This window comes from Pristis pectinata, chromosome 3 (genome assembly GCF_009764475.1).
Source record: "Pristis pectinata isolate sPriPec2 chromosome 3, sPriPec2.1.pri, whole genome shotgun sequence".
Lineage (NCBI taxonomy): Eukaryota > Metazoa > Chordata > Chondrichthyes > Rhinopristiformes > Pristidae > Pristis > Pristis pectinata.
This window is the reverse complement of record NC_067407.1, coordinates 142,701,805-142,727,543: the sequence shown is the minus strand read 5'-3', so window position 1 is coordinate 142,727,543 and position 25,739 is coordinate 142,701,805. Positions and strand designations below refer to the sequence as shown.

Here is a 25,739-nt window from a genome sequence, read left to right as displayed (position 1 = left end):
AGGCGTTTGACAAGATTCCACATCGTAGGCTTCTTCAGAAGGTCAGAGGGCATGGGATCCAGGGAGGCTTGGCCATGTGGATTCAATTGGCTTGCCTGTAGAAAGCAGAGGGTTGTAGTGGAGGGAGTGCATTCAGATTGGAGGCTGTGACTAGTGGTGTCCCACAAAGATCAGTTCTAGGACCTCTACTTTTCATGATTTTTATTAATGAATTGGATGAGGGGGTAGAAGGGTAGGTTGGCAAGTTTGCAGATGACAAAGGTTGGTGGTGTTGTGGATAGTGTGGAGAACTGTCAAAGATTGCAGAGGGACATTGATAAGATGCAGAGCTGGGCTGACAAGTGGCAGATGGAGTTCAATCCGGAGAAGTGTGAGGTGGTACACTTTGGAAGGACAAACTCCAAGGCGGAGTACAAGGTCAATGGCAGGATTCTGGGTAGTGTGGAGGAGCAGAGGGAGCTGGGGGTTCATATCCACAGATCACTGAAAATTGCCTCACAGGTGGATAGGGTGGTTAAGAAAGCTTATGGGATGTTAGCTTTCATAAGTCATGGGATCAAGTTTAAGAGCCACGGAGTAATGATGCAGCTTTACAAAACTCTGGTTAGGCCACACTTAGAGTACTGTGTCCAGTTCTGGTCACCTCATTATAGGAAGGATGTGGAAGCGTTGGAAAGGGTGCAGAGGAGATTAACCAGGATGCTGCCTGGTTTAGAGTACGTGTTATGAGATTGGAGAGTATGGATTATGAGGAGAGACTAAGGGAGCTAGGGATTTAGAACATAGAAAAACTACAGCACAATTCAGGCCTTTCAGCCCACAAAGCTGTGCTGAACATGTCTCTACCCTAAAAATTACTAGGCTTACCCATAGCCCTCTATTTTACTCAGCTCCATGTACCTATCTAACAGTCTCTTGAAAGACCCTATCGTATCCGTCTCCACCACCGTTGCCGGCAGCCCGTTCCACACACTCACCACTGAGTAAAAAAACTTACCCCTGACATCTCCTCTGTACCTACTCCCCAGCACCTTAAACATATCCCCTCTTGTGGCCACCATTTCAGTCCTGGAGAAAAGCCTCTGACTATCTACCTGATCAATACCTCTCATCATCTTATACACCTCTATCAGGTCCCCCCTCATCCTCCATCTCTCCAAGGAGAAAAGGCCAAGTTCCCTCAGCCTGCTTTCATAAGGCATGCTCCTGTCACGAACCAGCAACAAAAGAAACACACTGAGCATGATTCAGTGTTAAAAACTATTTTATTAATCACTACTTGTGATAATACGAAAAATAAAAGTAAAGATGTTAGTATGTTAGAGTTAAAAAAAAATGTTAAACCTTGAATATTAACCCCAAAACTAAACTCTTCGTGTGTGTGTGTGTGTGACAAAGTCCCAAACTCCAAGTTCCGGAATGGTTCTTAAAGTTCAGTTCCGCAAGCCATAAGGTGAAACATGAGCAAGGGCTTCTTCAACAACCACCGTTGTCTGAAGATAAGACGTAGATGTAGAGAAACATAAAGAGAGTAAATATGAAATCCAAATGTTCCACGATGGAACCCAAGCGACACTTCAGTGTTTACTCGGTAGTGACTTCCTCACCCCGAAAAGCATCCGAACCGTGGTCGTCCACACACAAATACCTGTTTCCTTCTACAGGTCAGCAACAAAGTGAACTCCACCGGATTACTTCCAACTTCCATACATGGATTTCAGTGGCAAACACAGTTATAGTTTCTCATCCATCGATAGAGAAAACTAGCAGGCTGGTGTCTCTCCCTTCTCTCTCTCGCTCTCTCTCTCTCTTTCTCTCTCTGACTTCTTCAACAACATCTTCTATTGACGTAAGCACGCCCCACATACACAGACACTCTCTATCTTAAAGGGACTTTCACTGAGTCCTTAACACTCCACATTCCAGGCAGCATTGTTACGGACTCAGTGAAAGTCCCTTTAAGATAGAGAGTGTGTGTGTATGTGTGTGTGGGGCGTGCTTACGTCAATAGAAGATAAAGGACGTAATGACGTTGTTGAAGAAGTAAGAAGAAGAAGAAGGAGAGAGAGAGAAGGGAGAGAGACACCAGCCTGCTTGTTTTCTCTATTGATGGATGAGAAACAATAACTGTGTTTGCCACTGAAATCCATGTATGGAAGTTGGAAGTAATCCGGTGGAGTTCACTTTGTTGCTGACCTGTAGAAGGAAACAGGTATTTGTGTGTGGACGACCACGGTTCGGATGCTTTTCGGGGTGAGGAAGTCACTACCGAGTAAACACTGAAGTGTCGTTTGGGTTCCATCGTGGAACATTTGGATTTCGTATGTACTCTCTCTATGTTTTTCTACATCTACATCTTATCTTCAGACAACGGTGGTTGTTGAAGAAGCCCTTGCTCATGTTTCACCTTATGGCTTGCGGAACTGAACTTTAAGAACCATTCCGGAACTGGGAGTTTTGGACTTTGTCACACACACACACACACGAAGAGTTTAGTTTTGGGGTTAACGTTCGAGGTTTAACATTTTTGAATTCTAACATACTAACATTTTTTTTAACTTTTATTTTACGTATTATCATAAGTAGTGATTAATAAAATAGTTTTTAACACTGAATCATGCTCAGTGTGTTTCTTTTGTTGCTGGTTCGTGACAGCATCCTTGTAAATCTCCTCTGCACCCTCTCTATGGCTCCCACATCCTTCCTGTAGTGAGGTGACCAGAACTGAGCACAATACTCCAAGTGGGGTCTGACCAGGGACCTATATAGCTGCAACAGTACCTCTTGACTCCTAAATTAAATTCCACGATTGATGAAGGAAATTACACCATATGCCTTCTTAACCACAGAGTCAACCTGCGCCGCCACTTTGAGCGTCCTATGGACTTGGACCCCAAGATCCCTCTGATCCTCCACACTGCCAAGAGTCCTAGCATTAAGACTATATTCCGCCAACATATTTGACCTAACAAAATGAACCACTTCACACTTATCCTGGTTGAACTGCATCTGCCACTTCTCAGCCCAACTCTGCATCCTATCTATGTCCCTCTGTAACCTCTGACAGCCATCAAAACTATTCACAACACCCCCAACCTTCGTGTCTATAATTTCCTGGGCTATCCCTACTCCCCTTCTTGAATAAGGGAACAACATCCACAACCCTCCAATCTTCTAGAATCCCTCCCGTCTCTATCGACGACGCAAAGATCATTGTCAGAGGCCCCGCAATCTCCTCCCTCGCCTCCCACAGCAACCTGGGGTACATCTCATCCGATCCTGGCGACTTATCTAACTTGATGCTTTCCAAAAGTTTCAGCACCACCTCTTTTCTAATATCTACATGCTCAAGCTTTTCAGCCCGCTGCAAGTCCCCAGTACAATCCCCGATATCTTTTTCTGTGGTGAATACTAACATAAAGTGTTCATGAAGTACCTCTGCTATTCTGGATCCATACACACTTTCCCACTGCTGCACTTGATAGGCCCTATCCTTTCGCATCTCATCCTCTTACTCTTCACATACTTGTAGAACACCTTGGGGTTTTCCTTAATCCTGCCCACCAAGGCCTTCTCATGTCCCCTTCTGGCTCTCCTAATCTCTTTCTTAAGTTCCTTCCTTTTAGCCTTGTACTCCTCCAGATCGCAAACATTACCTAGCTCTCTGGACCTTTTGTAAGCTTTTCTTTTCCTTTTGACTAGATTTATTATAGCCTTCGTACACCATGGTTCCTGTATCCTCTCGTGACTCCCCTGTCTCATCGGAACATGTCTATGCAGAGCTCCACACAAATACCCCCTGAATATTTGCCACATATCTTCCATACTTTTCCCTGAGAACATCTGTTCCCAATTTAAGCTTCCAATTTCCTGCCTGAGAGCCTCATAATTCCCTTTACTCCAAGTAAATGCCTTTCTAGTCTGTCTGTTCCTATCTCTCTCCAGTGCTAATGTAAAGGAGAGAGAATTATGATCATTGTCACCAAAATGTTCACCCACTGAGAGATCTGACACCTGACCAGGTTCATTACCCAACATCAAATCAAGCACAGCCTCTCCTCTTGTAGGTCTATCTACACACTGTGTCAGGAACCCTTCCTGAACACCTAACAAACTCCATCCCATCTAAACCCCTCACTGTCTGTAGATGCTAGTCGATATTTGGGAAATTAAAATCCCCCATCACAACAACTCTGTTATTTTCACACCTTTCTAGGATCTGCTTCCCTATCTGCTCCTCAATAACCCTGTCACTATTGGGTGGCCTATATATTAAAAAGAACACCCAGTGAAGTTATCAACCTCTTGTATTCCTAACCTCCACCCACAGACAATCCCTCCACAACGTCCATCTTTTCTGCAGCTGTGACTCTATCTCTGATCAACAGTGCCACTCCCCCACCTCTCTTGCCCCCCTCCCTGTCCTTCCTGAAACATCTAAAACCTGGCACTTGAATCAACCATTCCAGTCCCTGAGTCATCCGTCTCCGTAATGGCCACCACATCATAGCTCCAAGTATCGATCCAAGCTCTAAGCTCATCCGCCTTGTTCACAATACTCCTTGCGTTAAAATAGACACATCTCAAGCCTGTCTGAACACGTCCCTTCTCTATCACCTGCCTATGGTACTTACTCCTAGCTTCCTCTATTTGAGAGCCAAACACCTCTTCCCCAGTCTCTCCAGTAGGGATCCTACCCCCCCAACAATTCTAGTTTAAACCCTCCCCAGTAGCCTGAGCAAACCTCCCTGCCAGTATGTTCATCCCCCTTGGATTCAAATGCAACCCATCCTCTTTGAATAGGTCATACCTGCCCCAAAAGAGGCCCCAATGATCCAGAAAACTGAATCCCTGCTCCTTACTCCAATCCCTCAACCATGCATTTAACCACCACCTCATTCTGTTCCTATACCCACTGTCACTTAGCACAGGCAGTAATCTGGAAATTACTACCTTTGAGGTCCTGCTTCTCAACCTCCTTCCTAATTCTCTATAGTCCCTTTTCAGGACCTCATTCCTTTCCCTACCTATGTCGTTGGTACCAATATGTACCACGACCTTTGGCTGTTCTCCCTCCCCCTTCAGGATATCTTGGACGCGATCTGAAACATCCCAGACCCTGCATCCATAGAATTGCTTCTGCCCACCTATCACTAGTACCCTCCCACTCCTTCCCTACCCATCTGAGCCACAGGGCTGGGCTCTGTGCCAGAGACACTGCCATTATTGCTTCCCCCAGGTGGGCTGTCCCCCCCAACAGTACTCAAACAGGAGTACTTATTGTCAAGGGGTACAGCCACAGGGGTACTCTCTAGTACCTGACTCTTCCCCTTCCCCCTCCTGACTGTGACCCAATTGCCTGATTCCGATGGTCCTGATGTGACCACCTGCCTATAACTCCTCTCTATCACCTCCTCACTCTCCCTGACCAGACAAAGGTCATTGAACTGCATCTCCAGTTCCCTAACACGGTCCCTCAGGAGCTGCAGCTCGACACACCGGGCGCAGACGTAGCCCTGCCTCTGGGAACTCCCACATCTGACACTGAGTACAGGAAACCGCACTCACACTCCTTCCTTAACTCAAGTCACCTACCTTTCCTTGCCTCTTTACACTGAAGCCCCTTGAGCCAAAGCCCAGAACACTCTGCTCCCTCTCACTCCACTGCCCGCTCCGACACTGCCCACTGTATAGTCTGTTTGATTTTTAAACTGCCTGCGCCACACAGTCCAGCCCCCACTCTACCACTTAAAACTTTTAAAACACTTATAAAAGTACCTTAAAAAATCTAACCCTAATGATTACAACCCTATTAAAAACTAACCCTTATTAAAACCCTAATAAAAATGATAAAAAAAGAAACCTATCTGCTCCGAAGTCCTCTGAAGTGAAACCCACAAAGCCTCAAGTTTTTTTCCTTTTTTTCACTCTTTGGAGAGGAGGAGGATGAGGGGAGACATGATAGAGGTGTACAAAATGTTAAGAGGAATAGATAGTGGACAGCCAGCGCCTCTTTCCCAGGGCACCAATGCTCAATACAAGAGGGCAAAGCTTTAAAGTAATGGGTGGGAAGTTCAAGGGAGATATCAGAGGGAGATTTTTACCCAGAGTGGTTGGTGGATGGAATGCGCTGCCTGGGGTGGTGGTGGAGGCAGGTACATTGGTCAAATTCAAGAGATTACTAGATAAGCACATGGAGGAATTTAAAATAGGAGGATATGTAGGAGGAAGGGGTTAGATAGTCTTAGGTGAGGTTTAAAGGTCAGTACAACATTGTGGGCTGAAGGGCCTGTATTGTGCTGCACTGTTCTGCGGTTCTAAAGTGTCCCAATACTACGTTGTTCATACTAGCATGCTCCACACTGATCTCCCTGTCCTCCACGTCCTTCTCCTTGGCAAATACTGATGCAAAGTACTCATTTAGGACCTCACCCACGTCCTCTGCTTCCAAGCACGTTTCCTCCTTCATCCTTGAGTGGTCCTACCCTCTCCCTCGTTATCCTCTTGCTCTTGATGTATGTATAGAATATCTTGGTATTCACTTTAATCCTACTTGCCAAGAATTTTTCATGGCCCCTCCTGGATCACCTAATCCCCTTCGAGTTCTTTTCCATTTTTGTCATCCTCAAGGGCTCCATTTGATTTTAGCTTCTTTAACCTTACATGCGCTTCCTTTTCTTCTTGACTAAATTCACCACCTCTCTTGACATCCAAGGTTCCCTCACCTTTCCATCCTTGTCCTTCCTTCTCACTGGAACATCCCTGTCCTGTACTCTGTGCAGTTGGTCTTCAAACACCCTCCACATGTCAGATGTGGACTTGCCCAAAAACAGCTGTTGCCAGTTAACTCTCCCGAGTTCCTGCCTAATGCTCTCGTAATTTGCCCTGCCCCAATGTAATACGTCCCCGCAAGGTCTATACTTATACATATCTATAGCTGTCTTAAAACTTAAGGAGTTGTGGTCACTGTTGCCTGAGTGTTCTCCCACAAAAGTTCAGTCACCTGGCCAGGCTCATTTCCCAACACCAGGTCCAATATGGTCCCTCCTCTCATTGGACTATCTACATATTGATTTAAGAAAACCCTCCTGGACGCACCTAACAAATTCTGCCCCATCTAAACCCAGTCTTTATCAGGGAACTTGAAATCACCCATTACAACAACCCTGTTGTTTTTGCACCTTTCCCTAATCTGCCGGCATATCTGTTTCTCAATATCCCAGTGGCTATTGGGGGTCTGTAGTATAAGCCCATCAGAGTGATTGCACCTTTCTTGATTTTGAGTTCTACCCATATAGACCCAGTGGATAAGCCCACCCATTATGTCCTCTGTGTAGCTGTGATATTGTCCCTGATTAAATGTGCAACTCCCCACTGCCCCCCCCCAACTTATCTCCCCCCAGCAGCCATCTCCAAACTTTACATTCACCTCCCCCAACCTTGCTCCATCTGTTTTTTCTTTATTGCCTCTGCTTCCTCTTTCTGTGTCCTCAGTGACTGCTGCAAGAAGGAAGTTCTGTCAGCTGGGCACATCAGTGTGGTACAACATATTTCCTGCACATTCTGTAAACTGTGGAGAAGACAACTCCCATTCTATTGACATGAGCAATAAACATCTTTCTGCTGTGACCCTCTTCCTGTGTGTTGCTGTGGGTAAGTACCAGTGTGCTTTGGTGGTGTTGGTGTTGAAAACTTGACGTGGTTTGAGCTGTGCTGTGTGTCCTGCATTTTGTGTGAATCCTATAACTGGAACATTCTGCAAGGAACACAAGTGTTGCAAGAATATGAACTCAGATGACATTCTTGGGTGATCGTCCACCCCCACCAGAGTTACACTCCCCCTTGTTTCTAAGATCTACCCATGTAGCCTCACTGGACGATCCCTCAACAATGTCATCTCTAAGCACCTATTTTGCACATGTAGAACAAATTAGGGTCCTAAACTGCAGTGGGGCTAACTTGGGGGAATTAGACAGGATCTAGCAGAAGTCAATTGGGTGAGCCTGTTTGAAAGGAAAGGAATGAGTGGCAAGTGGGAGGCTTTTAAGAGTGTGATATCAAGAGTTTAGGAGCAGCCTGTTCCTGTTGGGGTGAAGGGTAAACCTGGCAAGTTTAGGGAACCTTGGCTGAGATCAGATATTGAGGCTCAGGTCCGGAAACAGAAGGAAGCGTACATTGGGTTTGGGAGGTCGAGGACAAGTGAATCCCTTGATGACTATAAAATAACTAAGGACACACAAGGGAAATCAGGAGGGCAAAGTGTATTAGATGGATCTGGCAGGTAAGGTTAAGGAATATCCTAAGAGGTTCTATAGCTATATTAAGAGTAAAAGGGTGGCTAGGGAGAGACCAGGTCCCCCTAGAGATCAGCAGGGCTGCCTATGTCTCAAGCAGTAATATGGGAGGGATCTTTAACCAATATTTCTCCTCTGTTTACTGAGGAGACAATTATGGTTGCTCAAGATAAGGGGGACAAGTGGAGATATTTTGGAGAACATTCATATTGCGAGGGAGGAGGTATTTACAATAAGGTGGATAAATCCCCCGGGCCTGACCAAGTTTATAAAATACTTATTCAGATGCTTGAAATGCTGCTTATATAAAATGCTTATTAACAGCCTTATTAAGACAAGGTTTATAAAATCATGAGAGGCACAGATAAGGTGGCCAGTACCAGGGTTTTCCCCAGGGTAGGGGAGTCCAAAACTAGGGGACATAGCTTTAGGATGAGAGGGGAAAGATTTAAAAGTGACCTGAGGGGCAACTTTTTCACACAGAGGATGGTGAGTGTGTGGAACGAGCTGCCAGAGGAAGTGGGTGAGGCAGGTACAACAGGATCATTTAAGAAGCACTTGGATAGGTACATGGAGGGGCGGGGCTTGGAGGGATATGGGCTGAATGCAGGGAATTGGGACTAGCTGGGTGGACACCATGGTTGGCATGGACTGGTTGGGCTGAAGGGCCTGTATCTGTGCTGTATCACTGTATGACTCCATGACCCTAATATAGTTACATGGTGATTGTTTCCTGCTCTTTGTACAGCCTGAGGACGTGTAGCGCAGCAAGCTTTCATCTCCTCTTCTATCATTACCTCACTGGGGTCTGTCAGAGTAACAGTCTGCACAGTAAGGCTGCGTATTTGGAGAGAATTAACCAGAATAATAGAATAACTACATCTCAGCAGCATCCACTGGGGAAATTGCATTAATCTGAAGATTAAGGGGAAGTATTTGTGGGGGTTTAATTAATCTGAACAACAGGTGTTTATTCAGGCAGATTTACTGAACATTCAGGAGCTCCGGATTTCCAGCATCTGCAGTACTTTTCATTTTCACTAAGGAACTAAATATCCTCCACAGTCACTTGAATCACTTGCCCATCCCTCATTCCCTCATCCCCCTGCTCGACACAGTCATCGTGCTTGCGTGAAGCTCAGAGTAAACCTGGTAATAATAAACACTACAGTAAACACAACGAGTGTAAAACAGCAGTTGTGCAGTCGGAGGTGGTCCAAAAAGAGATGGTAAGGTGACGATAACAGAAGAGGGAGAGTTCAGAGTCCGAGAACGTGGCAGCACCACCAGGAAGGGGGTGTGACAGAGGTGACTGGTTCAGGAGTCTGACAGCAGTGGGGAAGCAGCTGTTCCTGAGTCTGGACGTCTGTCCTCCAAGCTCCTGAATCTTCTCTCAGAAGAGAGAAGAGGGAATGGCCAGTGTGACAGGTATCCCTGACGATACTGTCAGCCTCCCTGAAGCAACACACAGTGAAGACGGAGTGGATGGAAGGAGGTGAGGAACCTGTGAGGGACTGGGCAGTGTTCACCGCTCTCTACAGAGTCCGTCAGTCCAGAGCAGAGCATGGTATGGGGGGGGGGGGGGGGGGGACCAGGATGATCACAACAGTACAGAAGGACTGCTGCTAAATCTCTTTCTATTGCATGGACTTCAGTCTTGGTAACACGCTTACCGTGAAGCACTTACTTTTTGGAAGTCCGTACACACATCAACCACATTTCCCTCCTTGGCCGTCTCTGTTACCTCATCAGAAGTCTCTATCAAACTTTCCCCAGTCAATGCTGCAGAGAGGAGCAGGGAGTAGTTTTCTTGGACTGGAGGACAGTGTACGGTGGAGTTCCCCTGGGGGTGGTACTGGATTCTGTTTTTCTCATCAGGAGTATCTACAGGAGGTGCTGCCTCAAGAAGGCAACATCCCTCATCAAAGGTCCCCACCATCTGGGCCGTGCCATCTTCTCACAGCTCCCATCAGGCAGGAGGTACAGAAGCCTGAAGTCCCACACCACCAGGTTCAGGAACAGCTGCTTCCCTTCAACCATTCAGTTCTTGAACCAACCGGCACAACCATTGAGTATAGTTGAGCAACACTATGACCACTTTGCACTAAAGTGGACTGTTTGTTTTTTCTACTTTTGTTTTAGAACACAGAACAGTACAGCACAGAACAGGCCCTTCAGCCCACAATGTTGTGCCGACATAGCTAATCCCTCCTACCTACAGAATGCACATATCCCTCCATCTTCCTCTCATTCATGTGCCCATCCGAGCCCCTCTTAAGCCCCCAATGAATTTGCCTCCTCCACCCTATCAGGCAACGCATTCCAGGCATCCACCACTCTCAGTAAAAAAAAACGTACCCCTCACATCTGTTCTGAACCTCCCCCCTCTCACCTTAAATGCATGCCCTCTGGTATTGGATCACTCAATAATGGGAAAAAGATATTGCTTGTCCACCCTATCTGTGCCCCACATAATTTTATACACTTTCAACAAATCACCCCTCAGCCTCTGCTGCTCCAGAGAAAAGAGCCCAAGTGTGTCCAGCCTCTCCTGATAGCACATGCCCTCTAATCCAGGCAGCATCCTAGTAAACCTCCTCTGCACCCTCTGAATCCACGACATCCTTCCTATAGTGAGGTGACCAGAACTGCACGCAATACTCTAAATGTGGCCTAACCTGAGTTCTATAGAGATGCATCATGACTTCTTGACTCCTATACTCAATACCTCAATTAATGAAAGCAAGCATTCCATAAGCCTTCTTAACCACCCTGTCTACCTGTGTAGTCACTCTCAATGAGCAATGGACTTGTACCCCAAGGTCTCTGCTCTTCAACACTGTTAAGGGTCTGCCCTTGAGCGTACTGCCTCTTGACATTAGTACTACCAAAGTACAACACCTCACATTTATCTGGGTTAAACCCCATCTGCCATTTCTCTGCCCACATCTGCAGCTGATCTATATTCACACTGTATCTGTCGTCAGTCTTCTACACTATTCACAACTCCTCCAATCTTGGTATCATCAGCAAACTTACCCACCCATCAACATACTCATCCAGGTCATTTATGTACATCACAAACAGCAGAGGTCCCAGTACAGATCCCTGCGGAACACCATCACTCACAGGCCTCCAGCCCGAATAAGTCCCTTCGACCACCACCCTCTACAGTCTTCTACAGGCAAGCCAGTTCTGGATTCACACAGCCAATTCTCCACTGACCCCATACATGTGAACTTTGTTGATTAACCAATTATGTGGGACCTTGTCAAATGCCTTACTGAAGTCCATATAGATGACATCCACAGCTCTACCTTCGTCAGTCTCTCTCGTCACCCTGTCAAAAAACTCAACCAGGTTAGTAAGACACGACTTGCCCCACACAAAGCCATGCTGGCTTTCCCTAATCAAGCCATTGGATTCCAGATGCTCGTATATCCTATCTCGAAGAGTTTTCTCCAGCAATTTCCCTGCAACTAATGTGAGACTCACCAGTCTATCGTTCCCCGGATTTTCCCTTGCTCCTCTCTTAAATAGAAGAACAGCATTAGCCACTCGCCAGTCATCCGGGACCTCACCTGTGGTCAAAGAGGACACAAAGATACTGGTCAAGGCCTCGGCAATTTCCTCTCTCGCCTCCCTCAGTAACCTGGGGTATATCCCATCGGGCCCCGGGGACTTATCCACCTTAATACTGTTTAGGAGACCTAACACAACCTCCTCCCTGACCTCTAAATGCCCTGTTTCTGCCCTCAGTTCCAATTTCTGCGTCCTGCATGTCCCTTTCCTGGTAAATACTGAAGAGAAATACTCATTCAGAACCTCCCCCACATCCTCTGCATCCAAACATAGATTCCCTGCTTTATCCCTGTGGTCCTACCCTTCCCCTCATTATCCTCTTATTCCTGACATAGGGAAAGAATGCCTTTGGATTCTCCTTAATCCTACTTGCTAAGGACTTTTCATGGCCCCCTCTTGGCTTTCCTAATTCTTGGGTTCATTTCGAGCTTCTCTATAGTCCCCACGTGCTCTGTCTGATCCTAACTTCCGAAGATCTGCATACTTGTCCTTTTCCTTCTTGACTAAGTTCACCACTTCTCTGCACATCCAAGGTTCCCTTATTTTCCCATTCGTGTCCATTCTAATCGGGCCATACCTATCCTGTACCCGATGTATTTGATCCTTAAACACTTTCTATATGTTTGATGTGGACTTGCCAGCAAAAAGGTGTTCCCAGTTTACTCTACCTAGTTCCTGCCTTATGCCTTCATAATTAGCCCTGCTCCAATTTAAAACCCTCCCGCTAGCCCCATACCCATCCTTATCTATAGCTATCCTGAAAGTTAATGAGCTGTGGCCACTGTTCTCCAATTGCTCACCTACTGACAGGTGGGTCACCTGGCCAAGCTCATTACCCAAAACCAGGTCCAGAATAGCCTCTCCTCTTGTTGGACTGTCAACATATTGATTTAGGAACCCCTCCTGGATACACCTAACAAACTCTGCCTCATCTTACCCTCTTGCACTAAAATGGTCCCAATTTATATCAGGGAAGATGAAGTCTCCCATGACCACAACCCTGTAATTTTTACACATTTCCCTAATCTGTTTGCATATCCATTCCTCAATGTCCCGGTGGCTATTGGGAGGTCTATAGTGCACCACCAAGACAGTGATTGCACCCTTCCTGTTCCTGAGTTCTACCCATATAGACTCTGTGTCCAGAGTGCAGCTGATATATTATCTCTAATTAGTATTGCAAATCCTCCCCCTCTTTTACCCCCCTCTCTATTCTTCCTAAAACTTCGAAACCCTGGTACATCGATCACCCATTCCTGTGCCTCCCTCAACCAAGTCTCTGTAATGGCCACAACATCATAGTTCCACGTGCTGATCCGTGCTCTAAGTTCATCACTCTTGCCCATAATACTCCGAGCAGTAAAGTACAAACACTTCAAACCATTTGTCCCATCACATCTGTTATCAGGAATCTGCCTAATACGACATTCCCTGACATCAGCCCTCCTGCCCGTTCCCTCACTTACTGTCCTGCCTTTCCAGTTCGATAAAGGAGGGACCATGTGCTTGGAAGTGGAGGATGTGGGTGAGGTCCTTAATGAGTACTTTGCATCAGTATTTACCAAGGAGAAGGATGGGGAGATCAGTGCGGAGCGCGCTAATATGCGAGGGTATTTTGAGATAAAGGAGGAGGTAGTGTTGGATCTCTTAATGGGCATTAAGATGGATAAGTCCCCAGGGCCTAATGGGATATACCCAAGAGTTTTGATAGAGGCAAGAAATGAGGTTGCTGGGGCCTTGACCAATATCTTCATGTCCTCTCTAGTCACAGGCCAAGGTCCAGGAGGACTGGCGAGTAGCTAATAGAACATAGAACAATTACAGCACAATTTAGGCCCTTCGGCCCACAAAGCTGTGCCGAACATGTCCCTACCCTAGATATTACTAGGTTTACCCATAGCCCTCTATTTTTCTCAGCTCCATGTACCTATCCAACAGTCTCTTAAAAGACCCTGTTGTATCTGCCTCCACCACCATTGCTGGCAGCCCATTCCGTGCACTCACCACTCTCTGAGTAAAAAAACTTACCCCAAAATCGCCTCTATATCTACTGCCCAGCACCTTAAACCTATGTCCTCTTGTGGCCACCAATTCAGCCCTGGGCAAAAGTCTCTGACTATCTACCCTATCAATACCTCTCATCATCTTATACACCTCTATCAGGTCCCACCTCATCCTCCATCTCTCCAAGGAGAAAAGGCTGTTCCCTCAACTGCTTTCATAAGGCATGCTCTGCATTCCGGGCAGCATCCTTGTAAATTTCCTCTGCACCCTCTCTATGGCTTCCACATCTTTCCTGTAGTGAGGAGACCAGAACTGAGCACAATACTCCAAGTGGGGTCTGACCAGGGTCCTATATAGCTGCAACAATAACTCACGGCTCCTAAATTCGATTCCATGATCGATGAAGGACAATAAACCATATTCCTTCTTAACCACAGAATTGACCTGCGCCACCACTTTGAGCATCCTATGGACTCAGACCCCAAGATCCCTCTGATCCTCCACACTGCCAAAAGTCCTACCATTAATACTATATTCTGCCATCATATTTGACCTACCAAAATGAACCACTTCACACTTATCTGGGTTGAACTGCATCTGCCACTTCTCAGCCCAACTCTGCATCCCATGTCCCTCTGTAACCTCTGACAGCCCTTCACTATCCACTACACCCCCAACCTTCGTGTCATCCGCAAACTTACTAACCCACCCCTCCACTTCCTCATCTAGGTCATTTATAAAAATCACAAATATTAAGGGTCCCAGTACAGACCCCTGAGGTACACCACTGGTCACCGACCTCCACTCAAATACGACCCTTCAACAACCACTCTTTGCCTTCTGTGGGCCAGCCAGTTCTGGATCCACACTGCAATGTCCCCTTGGATCCCATTTCTCCTCACCTTCTCCATAAGCCTTGCATGGGGTACCTTATCAAACACTTTGCTGAAATCTATATACACTACATCTACTGCTCTCCCTTCATCGATGTGCTTAGTCATATCCTCAAAAAATTCAATCAGGCTCGTAAGGCAGGACCTGCCCTTGACAAAGCCATGCTGACTATTCCTAATCATATTATACCTCTCCAAATGTTCATAAATCCTGCCTCTCATGATCTTCTCCATCAGCTTACCAACCACTGGGTTAAGACTCACCGGTCTATAATTTCCTGGGCTATCCCTACTCCCCTTCTTGAATAAGGGAACAACATCCGCAACACTCCAATCTTCTGGAACCTCTCCCGTCTCCATCGACTACACAAAGATCATCGTCAGAGGTTCCGCAATCTCCTCCCTCGCCTCCCACAGCAACCTGTTCCATTATTCAAGAAGGGAAACAGGGATAATCCTGGTAACTATAGACCGGTGAGTCTCACATCATTGGGAGGGAAGTTACTGGAGAGGATTCTTAGAGATAGGATTTATGAGCATTTGGAAAACCATAGCCTAATTAGAGACCGTCAGCATAGATTTGTGCAGGGTAAGTTGTGCCTTACTACCTTGGTTGAGTTTTTTGATGAGGGTGATTGATGAAGGTAGAGCTGTGGGTGTTGTCAAGTGCCATGTAAACAATCTACATCCCTCAGGAGGCTCATCCAGAAGACTAAGATGCATGGGATCCATGGTGAGTTGGCTGTTTGGATTCAGAACTAGTTTGCCTGTAGGAGACAGAGGGTAGTGGTCAAGGGGATTTATTCTAGCTGGAGGGCTGTGACTAGTGGTGTTCCTCAGGGATCCATACTGGGACCTCTGCTGTTTGTGATGTATATAAATGGCCTGGATGAAAACATAGATGGGTGGGTTAGTAAGTTTGCAGATGATATGAAGATTAGTGGTGTTGTGGATAGTGTAGAAGACTGGCAAAGGATACAGCGGGATGTGGATCAGTTGCAGATATGGGCAGAGAAATGGCAGATGAAGTTCAACCCGGCCAAATGTGAAGTGTTGCACCTTGGGAGATCCAATGTAAAGAGACAGTGCGCTGTTAATGGCAGGACCCTTAACAGTGCTGATGAGCAGAGGGATCTTGGGGTCCAAGTTCTTAGTGCCCTGAAAGTGGCTACACAGGTTGACAGGGTGGTAAAGAAGGTATATGGCATGGTTGTCTTCACTAGTCGAGCCACTGAGTTCAAGAGTCAGGAAATTATGCTGCACCTTTATAAAACTCTGGTTAGGCTGCATCTGGAGTATTGCATTCAGTTCTGGTCATCCCATTATAGGAAGTATGTGGAGGCTTTGGAGAGGGTGTAGAAGAGGTTCACCAGGATGCTGCCTGGATTAGAGGGCATGTGCTATGAGGAGAAGTTGAACAAATTTGGATTGCTTTCTCTGGAGCGATGGAGGCTGAGGGGAGACCTGATAGAGGTTTATAAGATTATGAGAGGCAGAGATAGAGTAGACGGCCAATATCCTTTCCCCAGGGTTGAAATGCCTAATACCAGAGGCATGCATTTAAGCCGAGAGGGGGTAAGTTCAAAGGAGATGTGCGGGGCAAGTTTTTTACACAGAGGCTGGTGGTTGCCTGGAATGTGCTGCCTGGGGTGGTGGTGGAGGTGGAGGCAGATACAAGAGGAGTGTTCAAGAAGCTCTTAGATAGGCCCATGGATGTGGGGGAAATGGAAGGACATGGACATCGTGTCGGCAGAAGGGATCAGTTTAGTTGGGCATTTTATTACGAATGGAATTGGTTTGGCTCAACATTGTGGGCTGAAGGGCCTGTTCCTGTGCTGTACTGTTCTGTGTTCGGTTTCCCATATCTCTTGTTCTGCTTGAAATGTAACACTCCATTGACACTTCTCTTGAATCTACTGAGTGCAGCTGATGCTCCCGAGCAAAACACATCCACTCCCAAGGTGAGAGTCCCCTCATGACGCAGTTAGTCCCTGATGTTTGTCTACCATTGAGAGTTTAATCTTGTGGTCTATCCCGGCTGAGGGTTAGTGAATGGAGGTCAGAGGTCAGCTGTGATCTTACTTCTCAGATGAACAGAACTGAGTGCCTGAATATGCGACTCTTGCTCTGCTTTTCATATTCTGGTGACCTTCCCATATAGAAACATAGAAAACTTACAGCACAATTCAGTCCCTCTGGCCCACAAAGCTGTGCTGAACATGTCCCTACCTTAGAGACCCATAGCAGAGGGCTCCATGTACCTATCGAAAAGTCTCTTAAAAGACCCTATCGTATCAACCTCCACCACCGTTGCCGGCAGCGCATTCCACACACTCACCACTCTCTGAGTAAAAAACTTACCCCTGACATCTCCCCTATACCTACTCCCCAGCACCTTAAAGCTATGTCCTCTTGTGGCAATCATTTCAGCCCTGGGGAAAAGTCCCTGACTATCTACCTGATCAATGCCTCTCATCATCTTATACACCTCTATCAGGTCCCCCCTCATCCTCTGTCGCTCCAAGGAGAAAAAGCCAAGTTCCCTCAACCTGCTTTCATAAGGCATGCTCCGCATTCCAGGCAGCATCCTTGTAAATCTGCTCTGCACCCTTTCTATGGATTCCACATCCTTCCTCTAGTGAGGTGACCAGAACTGAGCACAGTACACCAAGGGGGGTCTGACCAGGGTCCTATATAGCTGCAGCATTACCTGTCGGCTCCTAAATTCAATTCCACGATCGATGAAGGTCAATATACCATACACCTCCTTAACCACAAAATCAACCTGTGCGGCTGCTTTGAGCATCCTATGGACTCAGACCCCAAGATCCCTCTGATCCTCCACACTGCCTCGAGTCCTACCATTAATACTATATTCTGCCATCATATTTGACCTACCAAAATGAACCACTACACACTTATCTGGGTTGAAATGCATCTGCCGCTTCTCAGCCCAACTCTGCATCCTATCTATATCCCTCTGTAACCTCTGACAGACCTCCATACTATCCACAACACCCTCAACCGTTGTGTCATTCGCAAACTTACTAACCCACCCCTCCACTTCCTCATCCAGGTCGTTTATAAAAATCACAAAGAGTAAGGGTCCCAGAACAGATCCCTGAGGTACACCAGTGGTCACCGACCTCCATGCAAAATACAACCCTTCAACAAACTCTTTGCCTTCTGTGGGCCAGCCAGTTCTGGATCCACAATGTAATGTCCCCTTGGATCTCATGTCTCCTCACCTTCTCAATAAGCCTTGCATGGGGTACCTTATCAAATGCCTTGCTGAAATCCATATACACTACATCTACTGCTCTCCCTTCATTGATGTGTTTAGTCACATCCTCAAAAAATTCAATCAGCCCCATCAGGCAGGACCTGCCCTTGACAAAACCATGCTGACTATTCCTAATCATATTATACCTCTCCAAATGTTCATAAATCCTGCCTCTTGGGATCTTCTCTATCAGCTTACCAACCACTGAGGCAAGACGCACCGGTCTATAATTTCCCGGGCTATCACTACTCCCCTTTTTGAATAAGGGAACAACATCAGCAATCCTCTGGAACCTCTCTCGTCCCCATTGATGATGCAAAGATCATCGGCAGAGGCCCCGCAAACTCCTCCCTCGCCTCCCACAGTAGCCTGGGATACATCTCATGTGGTCCCAGTGACTTATACAACTTGATGCTTTCCAAAAGCTCCAGCACCTCCTCTTTCCAAATATCTAAATGCTCAAGCTTTTCAGTCTGCTGCAAGTCATCACTACAATCACCAAGATCCTTCTCCATAGTGAATACTGAAGTAAAGTATTCATGAAGTACCTCTGCTATTTCCTCCGGATCCACACACACTTTCCCACTGCTACACTTGATAGGCCCTATTCTTTCACATCTTATCCCCTTACTCTTCACATACTTGTAGAATGCTTTGGGGTTTTCCTGAGGTCAGAAGCCAGCTGGGAGTCACCACCCAGCATCTGAAGGGAAGGACTTACACAGTAAATGGCTGGGCCCTGGACAACAGGGAGACCTAGGGATACAGGTACATTGCTCCCTGAAGTGGTGACACTGATAGACAGGGTGGTGAAGAAGGCGTTTGGCACGCTTGCCTTCATCGGTCAGGATATTGAGTACAAGAGTAGGGACATCAGGTTGTAAGATGTTGGTGAGACCACACTGAGCACTGTGTGCAGTTCTGGTTGTCCAGCTGTAGGAAGGATGTGATTAACCAGGACAGGGTACAGAGAAGATTCACGAGGATGTTACCATGACTGGGCTTGAGTTATAAGGAGAGACTGGATTGGCGAGTGCTTTTTTCCGGAAGGAAAGCAGCTGAGGGTTAAAAAACCTTGTACAAGTTTATAAAATCATGAGGGGCATAGATAAGGCGGATGGTCACCGTCCTTTCCCTAGGGTAGGGGAGTCTAAAACCAGAGGGCACAGGTTTAAGGTGAGAGGGGAAAGATTTAAAGGGGACCCAAGGGACAAGTTTTTCACACAGAGGGTGGTGGGTGTGTGGAACGAGCTGCTAGAGGAAGTGGTAGAGGTGGGTACAGTTACAACGTTTAAAAGACTTTTTGAGATGTATCTGGATAGGAAAGCTTTAGAGGGATATGGGTCAAACACAGGCAAATGGGACAGGCTCAGATTCAGCCTGGACGACTTGGGACAAAGGGTCCATCTCGGTGCTGTATAACCATGACTCTCTGGACCCCCTAGCCCCCATTTGTCCTTCAGGCCTGTCTCCAACACACTGTTCTGTCCATCAGCACGTCCTGCCGTTTGGTCACCACCCGTGGTCAGTCTCACTCTGACCCAGACCAGTTTGGCTCTGTTGTTGTATCCCCTGGGCCCTGCTCCCTTCTGACCTTCAGTTGTTTACTGCCCACAGGTCTGAAGGCAACGACAGTCCTGATCCAGTCGCCAGGAGATGTGAAGGTGCGTGAAGGTGAAACGGTGCTGATACAGTGTGTCCTGGAGAGCAGCGATGTGCAAGACACTGTAGAGAAATATGATGTACACTGGTACAACTCACGCAGTAAACTAAATCAAGAAGGAATAGTACTTAGTCTTTACAATCACGGCAGTGTTTACAGGTCACCGGGTTTCTCCGATCGATTTCAGCTTTCTCGGAATGTCACCAGTAACAGCTACTCACTGACCATCAGCGACGTGAAGACCACGGACTCTGCCGATTACATCTGTGGAATTTGGGGGCATCTCTTTGGAAAAGGAACCCGGCTGAATGTGACCAGTGAGTACTGTATATTGGTTCTATTTCCAATCCTGTCTCGGTATCAACGTCTCACGAGTAACCGTGATACCGTGTTTCAGTTTTACAGAATCAGCTGTTGTAGGAAGTTTATACTGCAGAATGGAGAATAAAGTGTGGGCCAAACTTAATGTGGATGATACTTCACCACCCACCGAGTTCAGGGGTAATTAGGGACGGAGAAGAAATGTCGGCATTGCCAGTGACATCCACGTCCCGGCAATGGATAAATATCAACAGATGACAGAACATTCTGGAAGGCCCCAATAATCCGCTCGCTGACCCTGGTTCTGCACCCGGCTCACCAGTGATGTTTGTCACCTTCCCCGTCACCGTCCCGGTCCCTGGTTTCCGCACTGCCTGTAAACCCTCCCCTTCGCTTTCCCGTGCTCCCTTAAACACTGACCGCATGAATTGGACTGTTGCTTTCTTACAGCTTTCTTTAGAAAGTTAATTAAAAGTGTGTTTAACAAAATAACCTCCAAGACTCTGGAAAACCTGCCAGTCCGACAGCAGTAGGTCCCTCAGTACCGGATTACTGGAGTTTTAACATCTCAGATCCAAGCCTCTCTCTGCAACTTCGGGTGAACTTTTTCTGTCTATTCCCCAAATCTGACAGAGGGTCTCGGATCTGAACCGTTACCTCAGTCTCTCTCTACAGATGCTGCCTGACCTGCTGAGTGTTTCCAGCATTTTCTGCCTTTATTCCCCACTTTTATTCTCCATCCTGTTTGCAACGTTCCACTGCCTTCCTAATGAACTGTCGCTGACAACTGCCCACTGTGTGAAAGCCGAGAAAGCTACCTACTTGCCGACAGTGGACAGCTGTTCTCTCAGTTTGACCTGACCCAGTCTGGGTGGGTAAAACGGGTCACAGAACACAGAACACACAGCACAGGAACAGCAAACAATCTGTCTGAGGTGCATTAGGGACACACTTCCAACAAATGCAGATGACAAAAGACACAACTTTAGAAAACAATGATGGGAACAGACTGCAGGAGGACAGAGCACAGATGCACAACCCGCAGCCTGTTTAGGGTTATAGGGTCATGGAAACAGACAGCACGGAAACAGGCCTTTTGGCCCATCTCTACATGCTGACCAGGTGCCGACCTGAGCCAGTCCCATTTCCCCGTGTTTGGCCCATGTCCCTCTCAACCCTTCCTATCCATGGACCTGTCCAAACGTCTTTGAAATGTTTTTAAATTGTACCTGCTTCTACAACTTCCTCTGACTACTCATTCCATATACTCCCACCCTTTGTGTGAAAGAAATGTCCCTCAGGTCCCCTTCAAATCTCTCCCCTCTCACTTTAAACCTGCACCCTCTAGTTTCAGACTCCCCTATCCTGGGGAAAAGATTGTGACCATCCACTATCTCTGCCCATCATGATTTCATAAACCTCTGTAATGTCATCCCTCAGCCTCCTTCACTCCAGGGAAAACACTCAGCCTATCCCGTCTTTCCTCATAACTCAAGCCCTCCATGGGCAGGCACGATAGTGTAGCAGTTAGAGTAACACTTCACAGTGCCAGCGACCCAGGTTCAATTCAATATTTCATGGTTTAAATGTGCAGGAGGAGATGGTTGATCAGAACCATGACCAGCTGGAATTCTCCTCTCCTGGGTTTTCAGTCAAGCACCTGCGAGTAGGGCCCAGCACTTAGTCTGAACACAGAACAAAGTTTCTAGTTTTCTCCACTCTGATAACACACTCCATGATCAAATCAATTTTCAAAAATCCAACTTCACACAGAGAGCAGACGATCAGTTCACACATCAGTGCTCACCTCCCATTAGTGAGGGGCCACAGTGCGTTGGATTGTGGCCCAGTGACAGGGCTCCAGTGTTGCATCATCTGTTCTGCAGAGCACCCTCCCAGTACATGTGCCCATCCCCAGTGAATCCAAATTCTCTGCCCTTAAGGTGAAATTCATTGAGCTGATATACACGCAATAAATCATCTTTGGTCTTAGACTCAAATCCTCCAGCTGTAATGACCAACATACATTTGCCTTTTCAACTGCATCTACATGTGAGTTTTCAGTAGTTGGTGCACCAGGACACCCAGGTGCCTTTCAACATCAACAGTTCCCGGTAGCTCCCCAGTTAAAAATACTCAGCATTTCACTTTATTCCCACTAAAGTGGACAACTTCAGTTCTCCCCTCTCACCTGGATTCACCAATCACCTGCCAGCTCTAGCCCCACCCCTTCCCTTCACCTCTTTCTACTGGCTAGCTCCCCGCTACACACTCAGTCCAGATGAAGGGTCTTGACCGGAAACATTTCCCTCCACAGATGCTGCCTGACCCACTGTTCCTCCAACAGCTTGTTTTCCCATCAGTTTACCACATTGTCCTCCATCTGCCGTGTTGTCCCCTCATTCAGCATGTTCACATCTCCTTGAAGCCCCGTGGCATCATTCACCTGTCTGCTTAGTTTTGTGTCGTCAGCAACCTTCGAAATGTTCCATGTGGCCCCCACTGCCTAATCATTGACATAGACCATGAATAGCTGGGTCCCAAGCACAGCTCCCAGCAACCTCACTGGCTGCAGCCTGTCAACCCAAGGAGGGCCTGTTCACTTCCACTCTGTTTTCTGTCGGCTTATCAACTCTCAATCCATGGTGATATCGTGCTCCCAATTCATGAGCTCTAACATTGTTCAGCAACCCTTAAGGCAAAGTCAAAGTTGAGTTTATTGTCACATGCACAAGAACATGTGTGCACCGGTGTAATGAAAAACTTACTTGCAGCAGCATCACAGGCACAGAGCATCAGATCCACAACATTCACACAAAAAAGTCATAAACCATAAATGATACACATTTGACAACAAAGAGCACAAATAGAACAAAAACAAAGTCCACCACAGTGCAAGGTTGTCAACGTGGTCACAGTTGCTGCACTGAGGCAGTGATTAGGGTTGTGCCGGTTGGTTCAGGAAACGAATGGTTGAAGGGAAGCAGCTGTTCCTGAACCTGGTAGTTTGGGACTTCAGGCTTCTGTACCTCCTGTCCGATGGTAGCTGTGAGTAGATGGCACAGCCCGGGTGCTGGGGATCCTTGATGAAAGATGTTGCCTTCTTGAGGCAACACCTCTTGTAGATACTCCCGATGGTGGGGAGGGATGTGCACGTGATGTATTGGGCTGAGTCCACTACTCTCTGCAGTTTCTTACATTCCTGCACATTCTACTTGCTGCACCAGACCGTGATGCAACCAGTCAGGACACTTTCAACAGTACATCTGTGGAAGTGTGCCAGAGTGTTCAACATGCCGAACGTCCTTCACTTCCTGAGAAAGCAAAGACAATGGTGTACCTTCCTTGTGGTTACATCAATGTGCTGGACCCAGGACAGGGCATCCGATATGTTAACGCCCAGGAATTTAAAGCTGCTGACCCTCCTCACCGCTGAACCACCAATGTAGGCTGGAGCATGTTCAGCTAGTCCGGGATCTTGTGCAAACAAAATCCAAATAACCCACATCCATTGCTTCTCCTTCTTTCACTCTACCAGACACCTGCTCAACAAGCTCCCCTAAATTATTCAAACATGATTTCACTTTCTTAAATCTGTTTTGACTTTACTCTGTCATATTGTTGTTCTATAAATGTCACCTCCTTTATTACAGGTTCCAGCATTTCCGTACAACATGTCAGCAGTTCACCATTTTCTCTCTCCCTCCTTCCTTAAATTGCATTTCCCATTTGCTCCCCTCGATTCTGCAAGAACCACTGTGGAAATTCGGGAATGTTTGCATAGCACCCACTATCTCCATCGCCACCTCTTTCAAACTCTGCATTGAAGATCATCAGGTTCTAGGGATTTTTTGGATTTAACCACATTACCCTGTCAGGCCACATTTCTTCACCAATATTAATTTCTCTTCCTCCCTGACTTAGTGCCAGATGTTGGATTTGAATAAGGTAAGTAAAATTCAGTAAATCATGTACATTTGTTGTAATGTTATCAATTATATCAAAACGAGGGCCATACGGTAGTGTAGCGGTTAGTGTAACGCTTTACAGCTCCAGAGAGCCGGGTTCAATTCCGGCCGCTGTCTGTAAGGAGTTTGTACATTCTCCCCGTTTCTGCGTGGGTTTCCTCCGGGTGCTCCAGTTTCCTCCCACATTCCAAAGACGTAGGGGTTAGGAAGTTGTGGGCATGCTACGTTTGCGCCGAAAGTGTGACAACACTTGCGAGCTGCGTCCAGAACACTCTACACAAAGATGTATTTAACTGTGTTCGATGTCCATGTCATAAATAAAGCTATCTTAATGTACTGTGCTTTAAGCATTTTCCTTAATTTATAGAAATATTTTCAAATTTTAAAATTGTATTTTCAAGGTTGATATTTACCAACGATTTCTGACTGGTAGGGACTTTCAGAAATGTTGCGAGACCTTGACAGCTTTGACAGGGCCACGGTAGAGCTTTGGCTCCTATCAAAGGCTTTCAGAGGAGCCCTGTGTGCAGGGCTTGTTCTGACCACGTATACGCCTCAGTTACACTGTTGGAGCCCAGGTCCCATGCACAGTGCCTCGTTCCAGCAACCCTTCAAGACGGTTTTTAAGTTGTTGATATTCTCCCTTTAAGGTGCAGATGTTCCTGTCCTTATGCAGTCGCCGAGCCTGGAGCATGTCACTGAGGGTCACACGGCACGGTTATGGTGCACCATGACCAGAGCCAGATTGCAAGACACCGATGTCCACTGGTACCGGAAACTACCCGGGCAGGACTTGGAGTGGGTTTTAACACACGACGCAGGAGGCAGCCCACAGTGGGGACCAGGTTTCACTGAGAGGTTCCTGCCCTACAGGGACACCTCCAATAGCAGCTTCGTACTGACTGTCACAGACGTGGAGCCCAGTGATTCTGCCGTCTATTACTGCAGAGTGTGGGGAGACATCAGTGGGAACGGATCCCAGCTGATTGTAAACAGTGAGTACTGTGAGTTTTATTCACCAGCGTGTTACTGCATAGACTTATTAGAGATCGTGAGCATGTCTTTGTGTGGGGGAAGTCGTGTCTTATAAACTTGATTGAGTACTAGAGGAGGTGCTGAAGGTGATTGATGAGGGCCAGGCAGTGGATGTTGTCTACATGGACTTCAGTGAAGCTTCCTGGTGAATCTCCTCTGCACACTCTCCAATGCAACATTCAACACCTTCCTTTCACTTCTCTTCCCACCATCCAGGGGAAGCAGTGATTCACTTGTACCTCTTCTAATCCAGTGTCCCACACTCGGTGTTCACATTGTGGCCTCTTCTACACTGGAGAAAGCAAATTCAGATTGGGTGATGACTTTGCACAGCAGCTGCTGTCAGTCTGTAGGACTGATCCTGGGCTTCCGATTTTAGTTCCCTGTCTCACTCCCACTCCGACCTCTCTGTGGCCTCCTGTACTGTTACAGTGAGCCCCAACACAAACCCCAAGAGCAAACCTTGCTGACTGTCCCTGATTAATCTGTACCTTTCCAAATCAGTGCTTATCAGGTCCATTGGCAAACACTCCAGTAATTGGCCGGGTAAACAAACTGCCTTGTGATTACTTGTAGTTCCCCTTCCTTCCTTAAAATGCAATTCTATCGAACGTTTGGGGAAGGTTGGAGGAACAGGACGTCTCTGAGGGCTGTGCTTTATTCAGTGATCCATTGGGTCAGTTGGTGGAAGCAGGT

General features: G+C 46.9%; 1 protein-coding gene across 2 annotated transcripts in view; it reads left to right on the top strand.

Annotated features, from left to right (window-relative positions):
• The window catches only part of LOC127568682 (junctional adhesion molecule-like), a 35,060-nt gene that overhangs the window by 3,846 nt on the left and 5,475 nt on the right, over positions 1-25,739 (top strand). For both annotated transcript variants that reach the window (XM_052012712.1, XM_052012711.1), the window contains exons 2-4: positions 7,495-7,653; positions 19,674-20,036; positions 24,659-25,003. In XM_052012712.1, coding sequence (XP_051868672.1) covers positions 7,495-7,653; positions 19,674-20,036; positions 24,659-25,003 — 867 coding nt within the window. The remainder of the gene's footprint in view (positions 1-7,494; positions 7,654-19,673; positions 20,037-24,658; positions 25,004-25,739) is intronic.